General features: G+C 34.8%; 3 protein-coding genes and 1 non-coding gene across 6 annotated transcripts in view; 3 read left to right on the top strand and 1 right to left on the bottom strand.

Moving 5' to 3' along the window:
- Positions 1–6908, bottom strand: part of LOC123683762 (tyrosine-protein kinase Btk29A) — a 63566-nt gene extending 56658 nt beyond the window's left edge. For both annotated transcript variants that reach the window (XM_045622643.1, XM_045622644.1), the window contains exon 1: positions 6450–6908. In XM_045622643.1, coding sequence (XP_045478599.1) covers positions 6450–6605 — 156 coding nt within the window. In that variant the 5' untranslated portion in view covers positions 6606–6908. The remainder of the gene's footprint in view (positions 1–6449) is intronic.
- Positions 584–5419, top strand: LOC123683764 (UDP-glycosyltransferase UGT5-like). 2 transcript variants are annotated; one of them, XM_045622648.1, is made up of 5 exons: positions 584–911; positions 2056–2454; positions 3129–3521; positions 3640–3859; positions 3966–5419. In XM_045622648.1, the coding sequence occupies exons 1-5, from the start codon at positions 677–679 to the stop codon at positions 4255–4257; spliced, it is 1539 nt and encodes a 512-aa protein (XP_045478604.1). In that variant the 5' UTR covers positions 584–676; the 3' UTR covers positions 4258–5419. The 2 variants fall into 2 exon arrangements, with proteins under 2 accessions (XP_045478604.1, XP_045478605.1); XM_045622649.1 differs by lacking the exon at positions 584–911 and adding an exon at positions 1587–1729.
- Positions 6909–7858: 950 nt separating the features above from the next.
- On the top strand, positions 7859–18271 carry LOC123684167. The gene is made up of 8 exons (XM_045623324.1): positions 7859–8060; positions 8181–8404; positions 8672–8863; positions 10435–10662; positions 11705–11882; positions 14432–14667; positions 16304–16770; positions 18124–18271. The coding sequence occupies exons 1-8, from the start codon at positions 7873–7875 to the stop codon at positions 18148–18150; spliced, it is 1740 nt and encodes a 579-aa protein (XP_045479280.1). The 5' UTR covers positions 7859–7872; the 3' UTR covers positions 18151–18271.
- Positions 17950–18021, top strand: Trnae-uuc. The gene has a single exon. It is a non-coding gene; the product is annotated as a tRNA-Glu (tRNA).
- Positions 18272–26602: the final 8331 nt, after the last annotated feature.

The raw sequence follows: 26602 nt of genomic DNA, 5'->3' as shown, positions 1-26602 counted from the left end.
TCGCACCCCTATATCTACGCCACTGGATAATTTTGGTAGGGGACACTTACCTTATACGAAACATCACATTATCTAAACTTTCATACATAAAAATTAGAACCATGCATGTAATAATACTAGAGTTATAAGTAAAAACTGATTTTTTGCAAACTTCAACACCCGGTATATCGAAAACGAAGCTGTTTAGGTTATATGTTTATATGAACTTTTTTCATTAAAAGAGTTGTTCTATCCGTTATTGTTCTGTTAGTTATTGAACTAAAATCTGCACAACACTGTATAAACAATTTGAAAATAAAAAAATAAAATGCAAAATGAAGCATATCAAAAAATAGATCTGAATGACAAACTCTGAGGGCTTTTTCTGATTCTGCGCCCAAAAATTAACCAGGAAGACTTTAAATATAGCGATCACCAAAATTTATCGTAGCCTGTATTATCGAAAAGAGCCAAATAAAAAAGCGACTTTTATTTATTTTGAAATAACAACTGATATAAATTATCTTCTTACGATAAATTCCAAGTCGTTCGCTGACTTCAATTACGGTATTTATTGGTTGGGAGGAAAATATTTGGACAACAAAATCAAGCCAGGAAAGTAGCAGCCCTAATGCAATGAGAATTACAGCAATACAACTTCTCTCAGTCAGTGTTGAGAATTCGATGCGATATCATCATGGAGTTCTCTTCGATTCTATCAGTTTTAACGTTATGTCTAGTCAGTTCGATAGAAGGAGCCCGTATTCTATCTATTTTCAGCACTCCTACCAAAAGTCACAGTATTTTAGCAATAAAGCTGGCTGAAGGATTGATCAAGAGGGGACATCATGTGACATTAGCTAGTCCTTATATGTTCGAACCACAAGAAAACCTCACTCACCTCCATTTGAAGTCTATTCACGAATACAAAGGTAAATACAACATACTACTATGTCAAAAATCGGAAATCAGTCGATGAAACACAATTAATTAAACTAAAAATTAACTATTGTTCATCCAAATTTTTTGTATCACCTTCAAAGTCCCTTCATAATCTCTTTCATCTATCTAAGGAGTCATTTTTGTTTGGAAAGAGAAAAAAGTATATCGCAATCGTATCAGGAAATACGGTGGTCGATAAGATTTGTTGATAGTTATGTCAACAATGTTTACCAAGGTGCAGAAGCAAAATAGTTTGTTTCCACAAAAATAGTCTTTTTGATGAATTACGTAAATTGTGAAAGTTTTTTAGTGAAAATTTTATCAAAATTTTTCATTTGATCAGCACAAATAGAATAAAGATTCCCCTTATCGGTTGTTAATCTGCCACGAGAAGTTGATATCCAACAAAGTAAAGCGAATCATTGGTTATCATCAAATGATCCATTAACAAACACTTCAAGTAGTGTTCAAAAAGTAAACATTGTTAATTAGCTATTAGAAATCCTTAAAAACGTATCAAACTGAATAATGGAAAGACCTAGAAATTTGAAATTTTCAGCTTCAGATCTAAAAAAACTAGAATTTGTTCGTTGATGGGGAAATTTTGTTTTTTTGTTAATTTCAAAACTGCATACATATTCGATCGAGATAAAATTTTGCATTTGTGTAGATGTAGATTGTAGAATGACAAAATTTGAAACCACGTCAAAATTTCGTGTATTTAGCTTTATGAGAACCAGAAAATTAAGCAGAATATGGAAAAGAAGAATAATTCTATTACAACAGATACCGATCTAATTCAAACTCTGTAAGTGAAAATAAAATTTAATACAACATTGACTTCCAATAGATTGTAAGAATGTAAATAATCAAAATAATATGAACAATACAATAACATTAAATAATAATTGACATCAAAATGATCTTCTAAATAGAAAACTCTATTATTTTTCTAAGGGACGTCACTGATGCCAATATGCTTCAAATTGCATTTAGACTACCTTTTTATATTTTACTTTTTTGGAAAATATGTATGCATATTCATTAAACATTATTATGGAACAAACCTTATACCTTTTATAATTTGACGAAAAACGATTGGAGATCAACCTTATATCAATCCCTGATTTTCAGAAAAAAAACTAAACAATTCCGACAAGCTATCAAGCCTCTTCTTCATGATGCAGCGCATTGTAACTTTAACAACAGCAATAAACGAACTCTTCTGGGAAGAACCCAACATTCAGAAGTTGATAACAGAGAAGCCAAAATATGATGCGGTTATTCTCATGACCTTTTTCAATGACGGCATATTAGGTATAGGGCACCACTTAGGGGTACCAACCGTAATATTCAACAACGTTGGTACTTTCAGTCTATGGAACAACTACGTTGCTAATCCTACGATGCCTTATTCTCAAGATCCGCTATTCAGCATACCAACCGACAATTTTTTTGGAAGGCTGACCACAGTCACTGGAAATTTATTGCTAGGTGCTATGTCTATATATCAGATAGATTCTGTCAATCAAGGTAAATATATTTATACTTAGTTATCAGTTTCAACATCAACATGAAATGAAGGACACAAATAGACAAAAATATAAATATTTTCTTCGTTTACTTGCTAGAACTCTTCTAAATTATTAAACACACTTCTCATTCATCTCTATAATGATAGGTTAATAATAAAAGGTAATATCTATGCATTTTCAAAAACTAAAACTTTCTTAGGGAGATAAAACAACAAAAATTATGTAAGTCACTAATGGATGAAGCAGGCATTGTTTTGCCAGAAAGTTGGCTTATATTTCGATGGCACAATTGATTCCAAAAAAATATGAAGAGCAGATAACCAAAAATTAAATATCAATAAACTCCCATCATTACATTTGCAATCTAAAATTTTCACATTCCTTCTAATGCAGAGCAAAATTTCTGACTCGTGTCAACCATGTGATAACCATACTTATGATAAATTTTCTAGTTTCAAGAATTGTGAGAATTGAGGGAAAACGTCCTACCTGCTCTATAGTGTTCTTATTATCCATTTATCGTGAATGTTTTTATAATTATTCTACTATTCAGGATGGAGATAAATCCAACAAATGAAAGACCATAAAAATGGGTCCAGCCATTCTTGAGTTATAAATGGTGCAACTAATCCAACAACTTTAACACAAGGATAAATAATTTTTAATTTCCAGCACTATTAAATAAATATCTTCCAACTTCACCACCATTAAGAGTACTTCAGAAGAACGTTTCAATTGTGTTAGCCAATTCACATGTAAGCATAGAGCCTGCAAGACCATATGTGCCGAACATGATTCAGATCGGTGGTTTTCATGTACAAGAAACCAAACCACTACCAGCCGATATCAAACGCTTCTTGGATGATGCTAAAGAAGGAGCCATTCTATTTTCTTTAGGATCAAATCTGAAGGTGGAAATGATGGAGGAACAGAAACGTAAAGATATATTCAAAGTATTGGGTGAACTTTCTCCCATGAGAGTAGTGATCAAATCTGAGATGGCATATGAAGGTGTAGCATCAAATATCATGATGAAGTCATGGTTGCCGCAGGCAGATATTCTAGGTAAGCCTCAAACAAACAAGTTGAGAATAACTTCACACATTGGTGAAAACTGTTAAATTGGATCAAAAGCGGTAATTTCTTACTAGTTCTCTTTTCCAAAGTCAGGATTTTTTTTCAGGTCACCCAAACATCAAACTCTTCGTATCACATGGGGGCCTTGGTGGTAATATAGAAAGTATATATCATGGAGTACCGATTCTAGGTATACCCTTTTATGGAGACCAACTGATGAACATGCATGAAGCTCAAGTAGCTGGTTATGCAAAGATTTTGCATCCACAGGACATTACAGAAGATCTATTCCGGCATACATTGAAGGAGATGCTGAATAATCCAAAGTAAGATGATAATTAACATGAAACAGACAGTAAATTAAGAAATTTTCAACACAGATGAAATAATTGAAATTACTCATAATACGATGTTCATATTTTTTAATTTTAGATATCAACAGATCGCAAAGATAAGGTCTGCTCTGATGAGGGAGCAACCTGTGAAACCAATGGATACTGCGGCTTTTTGGATAGAACATATCATAAAATTCGGTGGAGGGAGTCATCTGAAAAACGCAGGTGCAGATTTGGAATGGTATCAGTTGTACATGGTGGATATATATGTTTTCTATACAGTAGTCGTTTCTTCATTAACAGTATTAATAATTCAGCTCATAAAAATTTTTCTGAGACTCTTGAAAAGAGTTTTCGTTAAGAGTAATCCCAAGGTAAAAAAATCTTGATGTTGAAGAACATCGAACGAATGTGAGTTTTATAGTTTTTAATTTAAAATAGTTGTATTTAATACAAGTGCAAAAGACAATGACATTCTTATACAACTCACACATTGTTGAGTTTTTGAAAATTCAAGTACGTATTAGAATGAGACATTATTTTCTGCATAAAAATTATTTGAATCTAATGATTTTTTTTTAATTTATATTCATCAGTGACTTTTGTATTAAAATATATATTATGGCTTAGCAATACTAACACAAAATTGCAAATCTCCACCCAATGATCTAATAATACATAGATGCTCCTTTGGGTGATCATGAAGTGTAACGCATCAATTCCAACATAGAAGAGAGAAAGGTTCAGACTCTGATCAAGTGACCATGAAGTACATGTAGAATACAGAAATTGATCAGTTTAATATGAAGAACCAATTAAAACTACATTGTGCCTTGAGTCAGCTGATGCAACAATCGTGCAATTTACTCACACATGTTGTCTTCGATTCCTTTTTCTCTACTCGCTATCTACATATTAATAGTTCATTATCTAGGAGAGTTGATAGTGGTAGTGCCAAAGTATAAAATAAAAACATGTATGAAATCCGTTGATGATTTTAATATTCTTCCACGATTAAATATTACGAGATGTTGAAGAATTGATCTATTAGGCAAGAGAAATCGAGAAATTATAAGACTGCCTCATTAAAATAAAGGAAACATTTCACAAAAGATAAATGAAAAACTTTAATCTTCAAACACCTAATTCCACAACAAAACCACCTAAACACATTTAAACATGAAAGATAAGAAGGCAAACAAAAATAAAAAATTTGGTTGTAATTCTTATCAAAGAATATCTCCTTTGTTCAACAATTATAAATTTTATAGAACGAAAATTATGTTGGCGCATCCACCACAATAGTCTTACAATTAAGCATGTAGCGCATCCACCATAATTTGCAACATCCAATTTCCTATCTGAAAATGAACATTGGATAACAAATTAAAAGGAAGAAGGGATGGGGATGTTCCTTTCTTCGGAAAGAGAAAATCTGAACTTCCAGTCTATTGACCTTGGATACCTTTAAATGAATAGATTTCCAAATGGAGCTTATAAAAAAATGTATAAAAGTTTCATATGATATGAATAGATGATTTTCAAATCTTATCATTTGAATTCTTTTCCAATCTGTGTTACAATTCAACTGAAAAATGTTCACAGAATATAGGTTCTGGAATTTTCATTGAATGAATGCATTATTTATTCAATAAATTCTGAAACAAACCACATACTTCAAAGTTACAAGTGTAGTATTTTATATTCATTATAAATGACTCCAGAATCTTTATTTGATATTTCCCTGTCCTTCCAATGACAATAATAGATTTCAGCCACTTCTAAAAATTATTATGACAAAAAAAAACTTGGTTACTTCATACAACCAAATTTTGAATGATATAACAAGTTTCTCAATCAACGATATGGAGAAAAGAGTTCTTGAAACAAAATCTCTCATGAGATATGACAATGAATATATTAAACTAAAAACAAAATATTTCATTTGCTAAAAATTCAAAATATTTAATGGAACCAAATGAGATCCAAGAAATGGTTCAAAATCTTTGAACAACTATGGAATATTTATATTTTCTCAAGAAAAAGTTTAGCAATAAATTAACAATTCCAATCTTGGTGCAGATACAATATGTACTTATAACTGTATTCATTGCTCATGGAAGATGAGTTCTTAAATTCCTTTCTGGTAAGGCATACTCTTCTATTTAGTGCAGCAGAGGACATAAAAGCCCATGCTTCAAATTCCATAAAAATGATTCATCAACTAAACTGGTTCAACTTCAACAAAACATTTCGAAATTGTGGTAGATTAAATAATACTAGAGAGAGTAGAGAAACAAAAACACAAATAAATCAAGGAACCATTTTATATTATTTGTATTATTTTTCAATTGAGTCAAAACACTGTTTGTTTCATGAACGACAATAATTAATGAAATATTCTTGATATTGTAATCTAAAACTGATATACCACAACTTAGGTTTTATCTGCAGTGTGCAGAGATTATTATATGAATCATGAAAGGAAATCAATGAAAAAAAAATTTGAAGCATTCAAACAAAAATAAATCATCCACTTCCACAATACAATTAAATAATAAAATAGATTTTTTTTACTCACCGCCTCATTATTGTCATAATAAATGAGATAGGTCTTCGTCAAAACAAACCATCTTTTTTTGTAATTCACTAGTGTGTAAAAATTTTTATTTTGAGATCTCTTGATCATATAACCTTCTTTAATGATTTTTTCCTTAGAACCATTTTGACCGGCCATTTTATATCACATTTTGATATCTGGTATCAATCAACAAATCTGTTATTACTTATCACTTTTCAAATTCTTGAATGTGTATGTGGTAAGTTTATCAGAACTTCACAAGATAGGTTAGGTTTAAAACCTCATTTTTACAACACAAGTATGAATGTCACAATCGTATTGCAATATCTATATTTTTTGCTATTTTGAACATTTTCACCTTGTCAGTCAAACATACACACAGGATCTACTAAAAAATAAACATAAGAATTTCTTCACGGGTGAACTTTTAAAAGAAGTAAACAGAAATAAATTTACAGTGTTGCCGAGTTTTAACAGTAATTCCTATTTCCCACAAGTATTTTCTGTGTGCAAAAATGACTCTTAAATTTTTTTCATTTCCAAGCCAAGAAGAGAAATATTCGTCATAAGTACATATAAATTTTATTTAATTCAATATATTTATAAGTACCAAATATTACGTCTATTGGATATTCACCAAGCGCATCCACCTTGACTCTTGAGTATATTTCGAATTAGGTACTGTGAAAATCGCTTAAATGGAATTATAAGAAAGTCACAATACCTTCAATTCTATTCAGTTGTATTCTGGAATAAATATTGGAATCCTAGAAATTAACAATTCAAAAGTAATGCATTGAAGTTATCAAAGAGTTATAAAAAGATGATGGAAAGAATTTCACGAAATTGTCATTGAAGAAAAGGAAATTTCACTTTATTTTAGAACAGTAAAAGTTGGGTGAAGCTTCTCTATTTTTTACTGAATTTTTTTCATCATGAATGTACATCGTAAGAATGTAGCAAGTTCCAATACAAAAAATAAATCATGACAACATGGCAACGGATTTGACATGACAAGAGCATGATTCACCTACCGGATGGAAGAACATAGAAGAATTCGTAGTCTTTGTATGGTATGCAACACAAAAGACAGTGCCGTAATGAAGAAAATACACTCAAAGGGGTTTCCCCGCCTATTCATGCAAATGCAATATATAAAAGTGACAGCCTTTTTATGGTTTAAGGATTAATTATTTTCTTTTTTTGTTTTGAGATTACAGAATGAAGTGAAGTATTCAATTTTAGTTTACTATAACGAATAATAAACAGCAACCCTGATAAAATTAATATTTTATACTCCGCAGAGATGGAATTAGTTAAGTTTCCACTTCTTGGTTGAATTCATTTTGTAAAATGACTTTTTATAAATATTATTGCTGATCAAATTATGGAATTTATGAAATAACTGAAAAATACTTTCTGAATGTCAGTGTCAATTGTCAAAGATAAATTCATATTAATAATTTGTGTTTTGAAAAAAATAAATAAAATGAACGAATTAATGAAACTATGCCAAGGCAAAAGAATGGCCGCTATGAAAAAATTGAAACAGGAGCGCAATAACAGAATGCGAAATCAGTTGCCAGTTTTGTCCCGTGAAGAAGTTATCAGGTAAAGAAAACTCCAAAAAAATCTCGCCAATGAAGACACATGGTTACCTACTGAAAGAAAAAGATAATTCGTTCGTTTGCGTTTTCTGCCTACTCTGCTTTTCGTATTTGTAACTTGCAGGTATCACCTTCCACCTCATGAGGCACTTATAAGGGCAATCGACCAAGACGGTTACAAACACACAGCAGAATACATGAAACAACTGATCGATTATCAAGAATACGTGAGAAATTTCTATGGCCCAGATACCAATATTTGGCTCAGACCCAGACTCATCCATAATATGGATATTCTTTATCACTTGAGAGATGGTCTTGCTACTGCCGAAAAAGCTCATTTGGCTGGTAAGTGAAAAATCGAAATTTTTTGACAACAAATATTGGTAAAAATTTCAATTTTATTTGTTCTAAGGACTTAAGTATATAATTCCGTTTATTAAGCTTGTATGGTTCATGAAATTTGAAAAATTCGTCATACATAATTGTTTCTTCCATTAGGATTCGAATCCGGAAATCTGAATTAAAATCTTCTAGATTATACAGAGTTGCTGTACAAATCAAATTTAATACAAATTTTCTTTGTTAGTTATGTAGCTATCTTATCGATTTCAGACAATATTTCCAATGAAGCTAAAGAGATCCTGAAACTTGCGGTGGAGTATGCTACTGGTGAAGAAGATTGGTGGTGGCTTGGACATCAACTTTTAGATCAAGCAATAAACATCTGCAAAGACTACAAGAAAGATGGGGGAATGTACCATTCTATAGCAAGATATGCCCTTGGAAAATTTCTTCTAGAGAAGAGTAAGCATCTGAGTCGCTAAAAATATAAATACCTTCTCATTTTTAAAACATTAAATTGAAAAGTTAAGTTAGCCGCTATCGCAAAACACCTCCAATTGAGTTGAAAGGACAGAATGAACCGCTGACAAACTGAATGACATTAAGTTAATTCGTCAATGATTCATTTCGTCTGTTCATTTCCATTGTTTGTATAGAGCGATTTTTAAAAGCAATTAAAATATAGAACAAACAATCTGCCTAATATTTGTTCTTGCAAAAACAATTTCAAGGGTAGAAACCTAAAAACTAGTGCATATAACGGGTGTTTTTTTTTCGAGGTATATAACTTAAAGTTGGCATTACTGTTCAAGATGGCGACCGATTCCACAGCTGTCAAGTGATTTATTCTCAGTTTGGTTTGGCAATTCATCATGAATAGACTCACGCCTGAACAACGCTTGCAAATAGTGCAATTTTATTTCGAAAATACTGGTTCTGTGCGGAATACGTATCGCGCACTACGTCCATTTTATTTTGTTTAGCGATGAAGCGCACTTCTGATTGAATGGCTAAGTCAACAAACAAAACTGCCGCATTTGGAGTGAAGCTGATCCTCGAGTGTATGTCGAAACACCGTTACATCCAGAAAAACTGACTGTTTGGTGCGCTTTATGGGCTGATGGAATCATTGGTCCGTACTTCTTCAAAAACGATGATGGCCAGAACGTTACAGTCAATGGTGATCGGTATAGAGCCATGATTACTAATTTTTTCATTCCTGAATTGAACAACCATGATGTCCAGGAGCTGTGGTTCCAACAAGACGGCGCAACATGTCACACAGCTCGTGCCACAATCGATTTATTGAAAGACACGTTTGGTGACCGCCTAATTTCACGTTTTGGACCTCTGTGAATTGGCCTCCAAGATCTTGCGATTTAACACCACTAGACTACTTTCTGTGGGGCTATGTAAAGCCCTTGACCATTTGGAAGACAACATTCGTCGTGTTATTGCCGATATACGGCCACAAATGTTGGAAAAAGTCATCGAAAATTGGAAGTCCAGATTGGACTACATCCGAGCCAGCCGTGGCGGTCATATGCCAGAAATCATATTTAAAATGCCACAGGATTATCTTGCGGATAAATAATATTCATGTCAATCCAATAATCCATCGTTGTTTTATTGCAATTTAAAGTTCTATAGCTCTAAAAAAAAAACACCATCTATATGACATTAAAGTAATTCGTCAATGATTCATTTTGTCTGTTCATTTTCATTGTTTTTGGTATTTAGCGATTTTTAAAAGCACTGAAATTATAGTACAAACAATCTGCCTAAAATTTGTCCTTGCTAACACAATTTCAAGAGCACAAACCTAAAAACTAGTGCATATAAGTTGTACTGTCCTTTGAAAAAACACGTCAAAGTCTATCACAAGTGAAGATGATATTAAAATTTTTTCCGATTATCTTATTATCACTCATAGTCCTTGCTATAGAAAGGGGTACATTAATTTCCCTATGACAAAAATGTCATAGTATCTATAAGGGAGAGTACGAGTGCTTCATATCAAATTATAAATCCAGTTACAGATGTGGATGCTGCTCTAGAACATCTGAATATCGCACGTAGTATATCCGTGGGAAATCCCTGGAGTGCGAAAGGCATCTACAAGTCACACCAAAATACAGTCTTCACGGAGGTCTCTATTCTGCTCTACAAGGTTATTTTGAATCAAGCAAGGAAATGCATGAAAAGTGACACCCACCTGGCCATCAAGCTCTGTAAAACAGCCAGAAAAGCCGCTTTGGATGGTTATTATAATCATTCATATTTTGCAATTGGATAGAAATATTACATAGGATAAATGAATGGGGAAGGTAATGATATAAAGTCGAGGGCTTCTGAGCCCTAAAAAAATGTTTTCCTCATTTATCCTGCTCAATATTTGTATCCTAGAGCACTGACGTAAATTCAGAGGCTTTTGAGCGCTCAAAACAAAAACTTCTGACTTCATGTCAGGGCTTGAATTTTCTATGATTGTGATGAGGCGACCAACACGAAATTATTATTTAAGATTTACCTACTTGATGAAAAGTTTCAACTCAGTATGATGTGATGTCACTGAAATATTAGGTTTTTTCGATATTGTCTTGCAATTTTCGATGCAACATGAAATTTTGCGCTAATCATCAGTTCAGAATGAGATGATTCCTTGATGACGTTCATATCTGGCTTATATCAAATTGCATACTCTACATTTTATTTTCCCATTTGAAAGAGAATTTTCCGAAGATTTTCTACCTAATCTAATTAGAAAAATTAAATACTGGGTGTGCATTTGGAAAAAACCCGATATTAACGTTTGATCTTCTCATTTTGAACACCCAGTAGAGTTCTCAATGATTATCAAAAGTCAGTACCCACTTACCTCCGTTCTTCTAGTCAAAATCTCATTTAAGGGAATTCATTCATTTCGGAGTCAACTTTCAAGCATATGGAACTTCAAACAAACTTGGGGTCATTTATTCCATGCAATCTCAAAAACAGGGTGTTCCATTTTTTTGTACATCCTGTGTATTTCCAAACAATTTGAGAATGTAGCTCTAATACTAATGTTTACTAATAGAGCGTCGCGTCAATGGTTGAACAGCCTGTATATAAGATGTCATTTATTGATCTCGAAAGCCCCTGACTTTACTTCAGTGCTTTTCTTATTGTTTTTTCGATATTCTGTTTGAATTTTCTATGGTTCTGATGCAGCTTTCAAAGCAAAATTCTGCACGAAGCTTGGAATTGTTATTATTTATATGCACACAGATTTCCACAGATTATCCATAGTTTATCCACTTCCAGGTTGTCACTATGCTGGCGAGACTGAAGCCTATATTACCGAAGGTCAATGTGAGCAGTTGATTCATGATACCCAGAGTGCGATCTCGTCTTTCCAAAAAGCCCTTTCCATCCAGAGTGTCCACGAAGAACCCCGCTGGAAATGTGAAGCTATGTCTCATCTAGCTATAGCATATCTAAAGTAAGATAACGCTTTCGTTTCAACAATAAATATTTGAAATAAATTCAAGGAAAAAATACTGTGGAAATGGTTGTGGCTTTAGAAACATTAGCCCTTCACACTACGTTCTTCTTCTTCCTCTTTTGTTTAGGTCGTAACCTGTTCTTCTTCACGGTGTCTCTACCGAGGTGGATACCCAGCTCTCCAGTCACCTTTTTCTTGGTCTTCCTATGTCTCTCCTTCCAGTGGGTTTTCAATCTCGTGCTATCTTTATAAGTCTTTCATAGTCCGCTCTACCAACATGATCATTCCATTCTCTGCGTCTCTTCCTGAAGAATTTCCCGATGTCCACCACTCCACATTCTTCCCTTATCGCCGAGTTCCTTATGCGATCTCTTCTGGTTTTTCCAACTATATTCCTCAGTGTACTCATTTCGGCCGTACGTAATAGTTGTTTAGTCCTACTCGTGTCAGCTCGTGTCTCCGCAGCGTAAGTCAATACGGGCCTTACCATCGTTTTATAGATCTAAACTTTGCTCTCTGTCCTGAGGTATTTATTTTTTCATGTTACGTCTCTCAGATATCCAGATATGCGTGCTCCTTTCATAACCTGTTGCCTGACTTCTTTATAGTTATTTCCATCGCTCGTTATTTCTACACCTAGGTACTTGATGTTCATTACCTGCTCTATGATCTTATTGTCCACCACCAACCTACACCTAATGGGATCTTTCGATATCACCAAAGATTTTGTTTTTTCCGTTATTACTACTTTATTTTCGTTATTATCTTTCCAAGAGTTCCAACTTCCAGTTCATGAATGCTCAATCCGCACTGTATACCTACTTGGAATAGCTGACGTTTATCTGAAAAACCTTAAACTCCTATGAAATCACTCAAGATCCAATCCGAATACCCACCCATAGAGCTTGACTAGAAATCAAGTCAAGCTCAAGCCAAGTAGCGTGAAAAGACTCTTTGGAAAGAATGGGGAGTGAAACCGAAAATGGTACTGTGGTTATACACAGCGGTGGTACGCCCTATTGTCACCTATGCATATTTAGTATGGTAGACAAAAACCGAGGATGCCACCACACGTAGCCGGTTGCAGAAACTGCAAAGGCTGGCGTGCATTGGTGTCACAGGAGCTATGCGCACAGCTCCCACAGCAGCGCTGGAGGTCATACTAGACTTGCGTCCCTTACATCTACATGCGAGGAAATGTAGCCTGCTGGAAGCAATAAGGATTTCCCTTGATGGAAAACTCCTTCCTGGAAACTGGGTTGGACATATGAGGATACTGAATCAATTAGATTCAAAATAAAAATGTTATGCCAACCACCTACGATTTTGAAACGCCCTTTGAAACGGTTATAAATGACCGTCCAATGTGCAATAAGTCTCGTAAATCGTCTGGAAAAAAAGTCATCCATATAGTTCATAGATGGATCAAAATCAGAGAAAGGCACCGGCATTGGGATATATGGACGCATATCTACATCACCACAGACAGCCCAACCACGCTGAGATCCCTGGAATCGTGTTGCCAGGGATCTCTGCTGACTTGAAGTGCCGTAACACCATAAAGCAACTGGCCAGAGGAAATAAGGTGACTCTACCATGGGTGCCAGAGCACTGTGGGGTTGAAGAAAATGAAAAAGCTGATGAACTTGCCAAAAATTCAACAAGGTTAACACCTGCTGGACCTGAGCCTTTCTTTGGGCTAGGAAAAGACCAATATAAAGCTGCGGTACAGCTATGGGAGTTGAACAGCAGGACAATCCACTGGACCAACACTTCTAGACTTGTTCAGGCAAAGGAATTTGTGACGATTTCACCTACCTACGCCAAAAAGCTCCTGAAGCTGTCAAGAGCCGAGCTTCGGGTGATGGTGGGACTGCTGACGGGGCACTGTCGATACAAACATCATTTGTACCGTATGGGAAAGTCAGCAGACGAGATTTGAAGGCTCTGTGGATCGGAACCAGAAACAGCTGAACACTTGGTATGCAAGTGTCCGGAGTTGGCTGGCCTAAGACATGAGTAAGCCGGTCCTGGATACCAGAGAGGTAACGGCCAAGGCCCCTAAGGAGGTTGTCAGTTTTATTAATGTCATTGACGACCTCCTTGGGTTTCTATGAATGAGTAGGGTAGAGAACAAAAGATCTGCATGGTCGCAGTTTCCGGAAGGCTTACTGAACCTAAACGACCCAGGTCATATAATAATAATAATAAGCGTGAAAATCAAGCCGAGCCGTGAATCCCTAGGGTTGTGTGTAAATTTCTGAAAATACCTGAAGATTTCGCTGTTAGGTAACGTTTTGGAATGTGTAGTTGTGTAGTAGATTGATTGGTTGAAAAACGCCGTCTTGGATTTTCTGTGATTCTAGTAACTAGAAGAGCTATTACGTGAACAGAGTACAAAAAAACCATTATCAATTGTCATACATCGCATGTGTTTCCGAAATATTATTAGGATATTCAATTCGAAAGGAGTAAACAGTAAACTATTGCATAAAATTTGGAGTTTCTCTCTTCTTACTCCAACTTTTTGATTGTTGTTCTTTCAGGCACGGAATCCTATCTTCGGCACTTGAAATGCTCCACGATTTGAAGACCTACGCGATGAAAAATCAGCTCACCTATTATGTGGCACAGTCTTATAAGTACCTTGGGGAGTATTACCTCAGAGAAGGAACTCCACAAAGTTCTACACCGCTTCTGAGGATTGCTTTGAAATTGTTCAACGAAAGCAACCATATCAGCGAAGCAGAAAGTACTAGAAACTATGCTGCCATTTCAATTGGTGAGGAATTGTCCATCCACTTCAATGAATTTGTTTTAATTTTTTTCATATTGAGGGAAAATGAAAATTTCAGTAGTAGAATTTCGAGATCTTGCGTATATTGAGGAAATATTACTACATAGGTACATATACTGAATTTTGTCTTATGAATACGGAGTCAGAACAAGGCAATACATCTGTTTGGCTCTCTGCTTTCTGGTAATTTTTCTTTATTTTGTTGCCCGTACTTCGAATATTTTTAACCCAATTCATAATGGTAGGTTGACTAGGGGCTATGTCATGTCGGCCAATGTTGAAATGATCACAAAATGCTACTACCACTGAGTTACCATGTCTAACATAGATATCATATATCGTCCACTGGTCTATTGTGACTGAGAACCAAAATGGTCGTTCTTTGGAAGGCAAATGAACGCCCCCCACCACGCCATGACTAACCGTTTCTCAGTACCGTCCCATTCAAAAAATGTTTCTCATGGTCATCTTGTATTATGCCCATTTAACCTCGTTATTCAAGATTCAAATCTGAAAATTTCATGTTTCTAGGTTTAGTTCCTTAGTTATCGTGTTTACGGCCAGATAACTCACCAGTGAATTGAACCTTATCGTTTGAGACCATTCTCGGATCGAAATTCTGAAATTTCAAACATTTTGACGAAATGATAGAGCGATCTATGAGGAGAACTAAAATATACTGACAAAGAAACTGCAACACCCAGTAGTTAACGCAGCGCTGTCATGTCACCTCGGATAAAGACTAAAGGTGACCCACTTACATGTGCAATAGCATCCCATACCATAATGCCTACTGTCCGGTGTACATGACGCTCAACATCAAACTGATATTCACGTCTTTCTCCCCGACATCGTCTAACCCTTCTTCTGTCATCCTGTGAACCCAAGGAGAATCGAGATTTATCAGAAAAGACGACCTGATGCCATTCCGCATTCCAATGTTGACGTTCTCTGCACCACTATAATCGTTACCGGCGATGCTCAACAGTCAGAGGTTACATAAGATGGGGTCGAAAATGCTGCAGTCCAAAAGACCTTATCCGGCGGTAAACCATTCGGACAGTTACAGGATGGCCTTGTTCTCCTAACCACTCATCAGCCAAAGATCGAGTTATCGCAAATCGGTCTCTAATGGCCATAAGTCTTAGACATCGATCTTGAACTTCATTTGTGCCCCTTCGACATCCGGTGCCTACTCTTCTTCGATTATGGGCATTATCAAACGACGCTTGACAACATCTCATAACAGCAGTTGGATTTCTGTTCTGTCTCGAAATGACAACCCCGCCTTCCGTACACCAATAATTCGACCTCTTTCAAACTCACTTAGCTGGCCGTAAATTCCGCGTGCACGTGCTCTTGGCATTTTAACAACAACTAAACATCGAACAGCTGGTTTGTTGTAAAATTTGAAAAACTCGCAAAAAACGACTACAATATTTGATTAACAGAAATTGTTTACATGGAAAAAACTTCACTTTTTTTTCCAATTCAATCATTTACTCCTTGCTATACATGGTATGAAATTCTAACAGCTCCTTCTGGGTGTTTCTTTGTCAGTTAGTATATAAAAGGCTATATGTCTTGAATCCTCCCTATAAAAAGGCTTTCTTCCCTTCAGGAATCGAGCTGATCAACCCTTACATCGAACTAGTGGTGTCTTGCAACGACAGTAATCCCGATTACGATATCCTCATGAAGAAGCTCATAGACTGGAAAGACTCCAGGGTGACCTTCTGGAGCGACGTGAAAGGAGAGATAAGCTTTGGCAGACTCGACGAAGTTTCCAGTACTGAAGAGAGTGGCAGCGGTTTCTTGATGGACGCTGAAGAAAACGTTGAAAGAGTGAACAAAGAATTGCTGTTGTCCGTACAGACCCTGGTGGGAAGTCAAGAATCTTTCCGAGTTAGTGACAGCCGAAGGACCAGTAAATCCAGGGAATCTGTCAAAGAACGCGTTAAGGAAATCAATGAGGATATAATAATTAGTGAGGAAGGGACTGTTGTAGAGGCTGCAGTAGAAAAGAAGGTGGACTCAAGAAGGGGCACTACTGAGAGTACCGAAGACAAGAAACTTATTACACTACACGTAAGTCCTTGGTTTTAGTTGCAAGAATCGCCAAATCTTAGCTCTGATTTTTATGGATTTCAACCAGTTGCTGTATTCAAGTTGTGGGTTGTGGTCCTTATACTGTGACTAAAGTAGTTCACGGCCAAGGACAATTTAGGGATTTCCCTAAATATCCCGTTCTTTTATTTAAAAGAACGGGATAAAAACACTTATTCAATTTATTTCCAACCCACTAAAAGAGTTTGAAGAAGATGATAATTTGTCTAATCGATTCTTAGGGTCACTTGGGTCGTTGCAGGTACTTTTTCCTTCGGTCTCGGGAACAGATGTGAAAAACTTTAATCTTTCGTTGTCGGTGCAAGTGTTGAACATATGTTGTAGTTGTAGACTGGTCTGAACTTAATTGAATTATTCGCCCTGAAATGCCGAGTTTTATGGACATTCAGGCAGTTTTCCATTCGACCTTTACCAAAGCCTTTCTACGGATACCTTAGGGTTGATAATCTTAAGTTTGTTCACCGAATTCTTCAGTTCTCGGAATATTTTCGTAGGAATCGAGATTCCCTACAAAGTCTTTGTTTTCATTTTCTACTTGAATAGATTACCAAAATTAATTCCAAAAGTACCTTGAAAGTAACCTCAGCCTACCTAACTCTTATATGCTTTGATTTCTGAAAATAAGAATAACGTTTGATTTATTGATCACAGCTTCTCCTAGCTAGGTCTCCCTGCGAGATTTTTCAGGTGCTCAAATCTTACCTATATTATCTTCAAAACAAAGTGTCATATTCTGGAATCAATTTATTGATAAACATTCAGCAGCTGAACTGCGAGAGAGTTCATACGATATAACCTTGATATTTGATTGATTTGACCTGATCGGTGGGTTTAGGTGGGTATGGTTTATGACTATAAATTTTCCTAAATACAGAGAAGATGATTATGAACTGGTTTTGCTTGAAGTTTGATGCAGCTGATACTATTGTTCTGAATATAAAGTGCTTCTATGAGATTTATTTTACTATAGGTATAGAATAATTTGATTATTTGTTGCTCAAGTTCAAGTTTCACAAATTATCTATTTATTTCAATATAAACTGAAAGATATTATGCGTATATAAACACCTTTCATAGTAAATTCTTCCGCTTGTATAAATCTTCATTCCGATGTTAAATAACACTCCCCTAATACCAACATCCGATATGGTCTAGTGGCTAGGATACCTGGCTTTCACCCAGGAGGCTCGGGTTCGATTCCCGGTATCGGAATTACTTTTTTTAACATTGTAGTTTTTATATTCACAATTATAAACAAAAAACTGATTAATACCTAAAAATGCAATTTTCCTATACCTACATTTTTTTTTTCAGGTTGCAGAAAACTTTGAAGATGACTGAAATTGGAAGTAATTGATAATTATCAATTACAAACATAAGTTTATGTGGGTGATGATAACTTTCTTTATATGTTTCTTTTATATACATTATTGTTCTGTGTTATAATAAATGTATCTTGTTACGTGATGTAAAATCAGTTGGTAAAATACTATGCTAATATTTTATATTTAGGTTGTTTGAACTTTATCAATTGTGATCAATTTCTAAAACGAAATTTTGAAAGTTTGGTATATTGCTGAAAATGGATCATGATCAATAAAATTAAAAGAATAGTTGTTCAATTTCAACGTTAATCCTATTTTTGAAATGGTCATACAGTGACATCTATCAACTCTTCAGTGGATTACATCATTTTGATCAATAAACAAGGCGATTCCTACCCACCATTAGAATTGTAGGAAACTATTCGTATCCATGTAGAGATAGATCTCTACATGGATACGAATAATTTTCTACAAGTAGAGAATTAAGTATAGATACCTTCTTATCCGCTTTTGTGCGAATTACAACAAACTACCGCTAGATGTCTACCCCAGGATTATTTTCAAGTAGAATTTTTTCAATACTAGAAGAACGGAGGTTCCTACTGATGAATTTTTGATAACCATTGAGAACTCTTCTGGGTGTTCAAAATGAGACGATTCAGTAATGACTTATTCAAACATTAATATAAGGCATATTTCAAATGGCATACCATGTATTCTATTTTTTATTAGGTTTAGGTAGCAAATTTTATTATTTCTACCATATGAGAAATATAAGATGTTCCATTAGGAGTATATAACGTTTGAATAAGTCTTCAATGAATTATCTCTTGACGAACACCTAGTAGAGTTCTCAATAATGATCGAAAAGTCATCAGTACTCTACTCCGTTCTTCTAGGATTCATTTTCAAAATTTGATTCAAATAAATTCATTAATTTCGAAGTGATTAGGTTTTTCCTAAGACTCTTCAATCATGAAGAATCGAAATATGTCAAAAACGGTATATTTCAAGCAGTATTTCCAAACAATTTCAGAATGTAGCTCAGATAGAGCCTAATGTTACTGTATCGAAAAAAAATAGATAATTTCAGCGCTTAATCAGCTCCGCGTCAATGGAGAATCAACCTGTAGGTTTACATTGTGTCCGTAAACTATGGAACAAATTCATTCTTAGCTAAACAGACCATTTCAAGAAATAATCCTGAAACACGTCGATTTTTTATTTTAATTTACCGTATTTTAAAATAATAATCTAATATACAGGGTGAATTACTTTCGAGTAATGACGTCACCGTCTTTTTTTTTAAATGATACACCCCATTTTGCCTCAAATTTCTGATTACTCTAGCTGAGCTGATTCCAAAAATGTATCACATGTTGATTCCAATTGGTACAGGGTGGACAAAAATACAATAGTTTTGTGTGTGCTCATAAAGTAACGCGTAACATTTTTTATAAGTGAAATTAACAATATTATCAAAAATACTCATTATCTAGCGGCAATTGGTTTGAATGTAACACCCTGTAGTTTGTTACATTTTTAGATTAATAAAAATGTATAAAAGTAAGAAATAACTTCTTTCATATTCTGTCTGCTAGACCACGAGTACCAAACATGTTTGAAACAGCTCATTTTTATTAATCTAAAAATGTAACAAACTACGGGTGTTACATTCAAACCAATTGCCACTAGACAATAAGTATTTTTGATAATATTGTTAATTTAACTAATAAAGAATGTTACGGGTTACTTTATGAGGACACATGAAACTATTGTATTTTTGTCTTGTCCACCCCGTACCAATTGGAATCAACAAGTGATACATTTTTGGAATCAGCTCAGCTAGAGTAATCGGAAAATTGAGACAAAATGGGGGTGCTCAATTTGAAAAAAAATAACGGTGACGTCATTACTAGAAAGTAATTCACCCTGTACATTAGATTATTATTTTAAAATACGGTAAATTATACCATCAAAAATGGATGTGTTTCAGGATTATTTCATAAAATGGTCTGTTTAGCTAAATACGAATTTGTTCCATACTTTTCTGAGAAAGTGTATGTAACTCATTAAATCGAAAAATAATGATTTATGGATGAAATTTGATTCGGAACCACTTGCTCAGTGGGAATTGATATATTTCATGGGAAAATTAAATTTTGAAATAATCTTGAATATGAAATTTGTAGCGTTTTCTGTAGAGAGCTTTTATAGCTACAAAGTTTGGTGATTTATCTCACGCAAACAACTTCGAAATAGGTACTCCTTCCTTATTTACCCCAACACGACTGCATTAACATACGCCACAATCATTAATTTTTTTGTAACTCTATCGCACCACGTAATTTGAGCTCTGCATCACACAGCAGGTGGTACCCTCTGATAGACGGTCTCGCAATTATTTCGTATTTATTTAGGTTTAGTTTCGAAGTAACGGCGGTTTAACAAAGGGATATCGCTTCGACGTAGTCGTGATAGACTATAGTTTCATTGTTTGGTCGCGTGTCAACTGTTTTTGGGAGTTGATTAAGAGGACCAAGCTCTCTGCGATTCTCCGTTTTCATCTACAGGGACGGATCGCGAAATATAGAGGCGAAATTGGCATACTGGACTCTTTATACACTCAACGGCGAAAAACTCGGCCACCTAAAATTTTGCTGAAGTTCGTTAACCAAGAACTTTCGTAATTTTTCATCGATTTCGATTGTTTCTACAGCAAATTGAAGATAAATTCTTTGGTATTGAAACAAACTCCAGAAAACTTTTCCAAAAATGTTGATAGCTCATTTATACACGGCGAAGAAAGAGAAAGGACATGTACTTGTAGTACAATTTATAAACACCCTGTGAAACAGTTTGGGAAATTTGTAGAGTTAACGCTCAGTTTATTACAAAGACCATCCTTTTCGCCATTTTTCAGTTGTTACATCACCTTGATATCTTGATTTCTTTTGAAGATACATGTATTCGAATAAAAGCCTGGAATTGATTCAGAGAAAAATTGTTTTTGGGAATTTTTTAATATTCAACAATAATTTGAAACAAAAAAAACATATAAATCAAATAATTTGACAAATTTGTGTCTAATCCTTCACAATAATATATCTATATGATATATTTAGTTTATTTTTGTCTTGCAATATATTCCAGTTCTAAAAATGACAAATTTAATAATCAACCAAAAGAAAATTCAAAATGACTAAAAATGTATCAATTAAGTTAACTATTGAACAACAATTAGTTCAATTAGTTAACCGTTTACTTAATTGATACATTTTTAGTCATTTTGAATTTTCTTTTGGTTGATTATTAAATTTGTCATTTTTAGAATTGGAATATATTGCAAGACAAAAATAAACTAAATATATCATATAGATATATTATTGTGGAGGATTAGACACAAAGTTGTCAAATTATTTGATTTATATTAAATAGCCTTCAACAAGTAGACTCATTAAACTTTTATAACAAAAAAAACATAATTGGCATTATTCAATATTTCTTGCGATCTTGAAGAAATAATTGCTTCATATTCAGATTGCAACGCAGCTTGTCAATTGTTTCGGTTAGTTTAGGACGACGACAAATGATTCTTTGAATTTCATCCCAGAGATTTTCAATCGAATTCAGATCCGGGCTACATGTAGGCCATGCTAATCGTTGGATATCAACCTCATCCAAAAATTGGTTGACAATATTTGCTACATGTGGTCTTGCTTAGTCGTGCATTAAAATGAAGTAATCTCCATCAAATGGAGCATAGGGAACTACAGCTACCAGGCGAACGTCTTATATCTTGTATGTAACGTTGAGCATTTATTATCATTATTTTTTTATTATTTATTTAGAGCTCCGTTTTCAATAAATGACAATTTGATACGTGCTGCTCTTGATATACCGGCCTGTTTCTCAATAGAGCTTCGCGTATTTATAAAATTCCATTTATTTGAATATGTGTATCTAAAAATAAATCAAGATATCAACTTCAAATAAGAACTGAAAAATTGCGAAAAGAATGATCTTTGTAATAAACTGAGCGTAAACTCTAAAAATTTCCCGAACTGTTCCACAGGGTGTTAAGAAATTGGATTACAAATACATGTTTCTTTTTACCTTATATAAATAAGCTATCAACAAGAAATTATCTTCAATTTGGCGTAGAAACAATTGAAATTGTTGAAAAGTTACTCAAGTTCTTGGATAACGAACTTCAGCAAAATTTTAGGTAGCCGAAATTTTTTGCCGGTGAGTGTATATTCTATTCTCTTTATTTTGACGAATAGAACATATCTTACAACAAAAATTATACAATAAGTCTCGAATGGAAGACTTTAGAGACTTGAAATAATCTAGGTAGATTCGAATCAAGAATTCATATTAACGCATGGGCAAAATCCGACGAAAGCTCCGTAGAAAATTGCCCTTCCTAAATGTATCTGTTTTATTCACATGAAATTTCAGTCTTAAATTGTCATAAAGATAGACGGCTTGACGGAAATTTCTACTAGATTCCAAATAATTTTCTTTCATTTGATACATTATTACCTATTAATTAATGGGAAGTATTTTTAACCAAAAACAAATAATTGCGCCATTTTCAAATGATCAATGACGGAACATGTACTGAAAACAAACAGTTCAGCAGAAAACGTCCGAATTTCATGTGAATAATTAATGGAACGGATACATTGAGGTTCTTTAGATGGAAAATTCAAATTCGACTACAGAGCCCTCTGTGACGAATCGTGAAAAATTATTCTCACAAAACTTTTATGTTTTTTTCGTAGAATACGATTCTACTATAAAAAAACAAAAGTTTCTACAAAAATTACCCGATTTACCTATATGCATGTTATTTGGCCTTAAGCTCTTAACTTCACGTAGAACTTTACCCATTTTTTTTATTCGATTCATCTAAACCGGCCCTGTAATAGTTTTCCCATGCATCGTGAGGTCTACGTACTCCGTATTCATGTATTATCTCCCAGAGGGTGGTTTTTTAATGATGCAAGAATGAAACAACATCCATTGTCCGATCTGTGTGAACGTGTTGCTGTTTATATCTTATTTGTCGTACAAATGGTCCTTGTCATCCCTTTTTATCTCCTCATTAATTCGTTTTAGGGGGAATTCAAGTGGGAGCCTGTTTGCGAAAATATAGGATTACTCGAAAATAATGCAAATCTAAAACACAGCAAATATTGCAGTGTGGCTTATTATTTTTGGAATCATCGCTATTATTATTTACCTACTTGTGTTTTGATATAATATATAATCTACTATTAATTCGAGGTACAGACCACATAAACAGAGTTTTTGACATTTAATCTAAAATTAAAACACATAATAGGCGTTCAGAAACATAAAATAACAGGCCGAGTAACAGGCCAATTGAAAAGTCCCCGGTTTACCATAGTAAAACACTTTTTTTTTTGACAAAATTCGATTTTAATATTCAACATAGTTGCCTTCGAGAGCGATACAGCGATTATAGCGATCTTCCAACTTTTCGATACCATTTTTGTAGTACGATTTGTCTTTCGCTTCAAAATAGGCCTCAGTTTCAGCGATTACTTCTTCATTGGCGATAAATTTCTTTTCAGCGGGCATTCTTTTGAGGTCTGCGAACAGGAAAAAATCGATGGGGATCAGATTTGACGAATACAGTGGATGCAGAAGCAATTAGAAGCCCAATTCATGCAATTTTTCCATTGTTTTCATTGATTTGTAACACGGTGCATTGTCTTGATGAAACAGCACTCTTTTTTTTTTTCTTCAAATTGGGCCGTTTTTAACGATTTCATCCTTTAGACTTAGACGATCCAATAACGCTAAATAATAATGGCTGTTGATGGTCTGGCCCTGTTGGAGGTTCTCAATGAATATTATACCTTGCGCATCCCAGAATACTAATGCCATAACCTTGCCAGCCGATTGTTGTGATTTTCCTCGCTTTGGATTCGGTTCATTGTGTGCAGTTCCCTCAGCTGACAGTCAACTGGACTCCCGAGTGAAATGATGGAGCCATGTTTCATCCATTGTCACATCGACGCAAAAATTCAGGTTTTTAATTGTACTTAAAAAGCTTCAAACACTGCTCAGAATCATTAACGCTTTGTTGATTTTGATTGATTGTGAGCTCGCGTGGCACCCATTTTTCACACATCTTTCTCATGTACAAATATTCGTGAATGATATGATGTACAGGTTCAGATGATATCTTCACAATGTCTGCTATCTCTATCAACTTTACTTTACGGTCATTCAAAATTATTTTTTCGGCAACCGTCCGGGAAGTGCTCACTTCCCGGACGCTTTTTCTCTGAGAAAGTAGCATTTCCCGGCCTAGTCCGGAAAGTACGTACTTCCCGGACTAGGCCGGAAAAGAATCATAGAATTCATAGCAACCGAGATAACGGCTGACAGTTCATATGAAATTAGTTGTCAAAAATTTGCATATTTTATGATCGCAATCGCAATAAAATATGGAAAGCAGCAGCGATAGTGTTATTTTACATGGTTGCCGAAAAAATATTGTACGCAACACGCCCGAAAATGGTTTTTTTGGGTTCACAGACTTCCAGGACTCGCTTACGCTCGTCCTGGAATTTTGTCTATTCGTCCAAAAAAACCCTATTTTCCGGACTTGTTACGTAAATTACTATTCTCCATTTCAGTTTCGTAATGAGTTCATTACAGTTCTAAAAACAGTGCTGTAATGAACTCATTACAGCATTGTTTTCAGTTATATTTTCCGCTCTGTGGTTGTCTACACAGACTTCCAATCCTATCACACGTCAATTATTGTCAATATAAAATAATTTGGATTTAGTGAGATGATTTGCCACATTTTTCGCAATTTGTCTTAATTCTGTTGGTGTTAAATCGATTTCATCTGACATAATTGACGAATTTAATGCGTAAATATAAATTACTACAAAAGTCACTATGATTACCTATATAATTTGAATTTTTCATTGAATTTCGACAATATTCTACAAAACTTGACTGGAATAGAGAAAATATCGTCTAATACTCGTTGCGAGACAATTCCAACACTCATGCGTTCCAAAACTCGCTCCTTCGTCGCTCGTTTTCGAAATTCGCATTCGTGTTGGAATAGGAGCCCCTTCTGCAACTTGTTTTAGAATATACTATTGTGAACTTTTTTGATTTTTTTCGTCGGTGACAGCCTCTTTTGGGCGTCCACTGCGTTTGTCGTCTTCGGTGCTCATTTCACCACGTTTAAACTGAGCATACCAATCAATGATGGTAGATTTGCCTGATGCAGATCCCGGAAAATCTTCATCAAGCCAAGATTTTGCTTCAACTGTATTTTTTTACCTTCAAAAAGGAATATTTTATCAGCACACGAAATTTTTTTTCCGTCTTTTTTTCAAATAACAAAAGTAGCTACACTCACAACGCAATATCTCATGAACTAATGTTCGAACTGCTGTAAAATTTCGACACGTATAGCCATTAGTGCATCAGACCGGGGACTTTTCAATTGGCCTAATAATATCTAGTGAGATACCATTGTATGAACTATGAATATCTTTCTTTTTACAATGGTTTAACACACTATCCTGTGAATCCTGTGATTGAATTACTTCTTCAAAATGCATAGGATGAATTATATGCTTTTTATTGGATTCTGCCAACTGATAGGTACTATGGTCAGATAAAGAAATAGGTATGACAAAATCGTCAAGCTTTGAACAACTCAATCGATTGCTTGATCATTAGTCCGATTAGTTAATTTTTGCGTTGAAAAACCTTTTAGAATTCGTTCTGAGGAAATACCCGCCATCAAATGGACTCTGTCTCCTTCCCTCAAAGCACATTACGTACTTTCAAATATAACGATGTGAAAACCTCGTCCACATCAGAATCTCCATTTTCCGCACGTTTTGCGTTATATTTATTTTTATTTGAGTAGTGTGATAACGGAGTGTTTGTTATCCGGGGGTTGGCGGTCGTGTTTTTCCACTTATTGAATCAATTACTGCCCGCTAAGGGTTGGCAACATTGACGGGCCTTCCGAAATCAACTGGAAAAACAAAGAAAAAGGGAAAAACGGGCGTTTTCTGCGGAAAAGTGTTTAACAACGCACGCAGGACTGACTGGAAAAGCGCTGACGACTGTTTCTATTCTTGCGATTCCTTTTTTTTTGGACTTCGCAATTAAATCTCGTTATAGGAGGCGTAATGGGGAACAATTAAAAGAAGGGTAGATGTGGCAAAAGGCCTGAAGGCGTCACGTGCTTTAACAAGCTGATAGAAAATATCGTATGTGTTTGAAGACAGAAACTCTGATTGTTAAGAAAAATAAATCAATAAAGTATCAGGAACTTCATTCGAGAAATGAGGAAAACGCTGGAGTTGAGAACTGTTGTAAGCTTGCTCATTCTTATTCATGTAATTTTTTCTCGAAGAAATTTCACATGAAATCTTCAAACCCCT

Source organism: Harmonia axyridis, chromosome 7 (assembly GCF_914767665.1).
Source record: "Harmonia axyridis chromosome 7, icHarAxyr1.1, whole genome shotgun sequence".
Taxonomy (NCBI): Eukaryota; Metazoa; Arthropoda; class Insecta; order Coleoptera; family Coccinellidae; genus Harmonia; species Harmonia axyridis.
The sequence above is the reverse complement of the archived record's forward strand: the minus strand, read 5'-3'. Positions and strand labels throughout refer to the sequence as shown.

Coding starts and splice junctions, on each gene's coding strand:
- LOC123683764 (XM_045622648.1), top strand. CDS start 677: ATGGAGTTCTCTTCGATTCTATCAGTTTTAACGTTATGTCTAGTCAGT. Junction 912..2,055: donor GTCTATTCACGAATACAAAG/GTAAATACAACA, acceptor CCTGATTTTCAG/AAAAAAAACTAAACAATTCC. Junction 3,522..3,639: donor GCCGCAGGCAGATATTCTAG/GTAAGCCTCAAA, acceptor ATTTTTTTTCAG/GTCACCCAAACATCAAACTC.
- LOC123684167 (XM_045623324.1), top strand. CDS start 7,873: ATGTCAGTGTCAATTGTCAAAGATAAATTCATATTAATAATTTGTGTT. Junction 8,864..10,434: donor AAAATTTCTTCTAGAGAAGA/GTAAGCATCTGA, acceptor TTATAAATCCAG/TTACAGATGTGGATGCTGCT. Junction 16,771..18,123: donor AGAAACTTATTACACTACAC/GTAAGTCCTTGG, acceptor TTTTTTTTTCAG/GTTGCAGAAAACTTTGAAGA.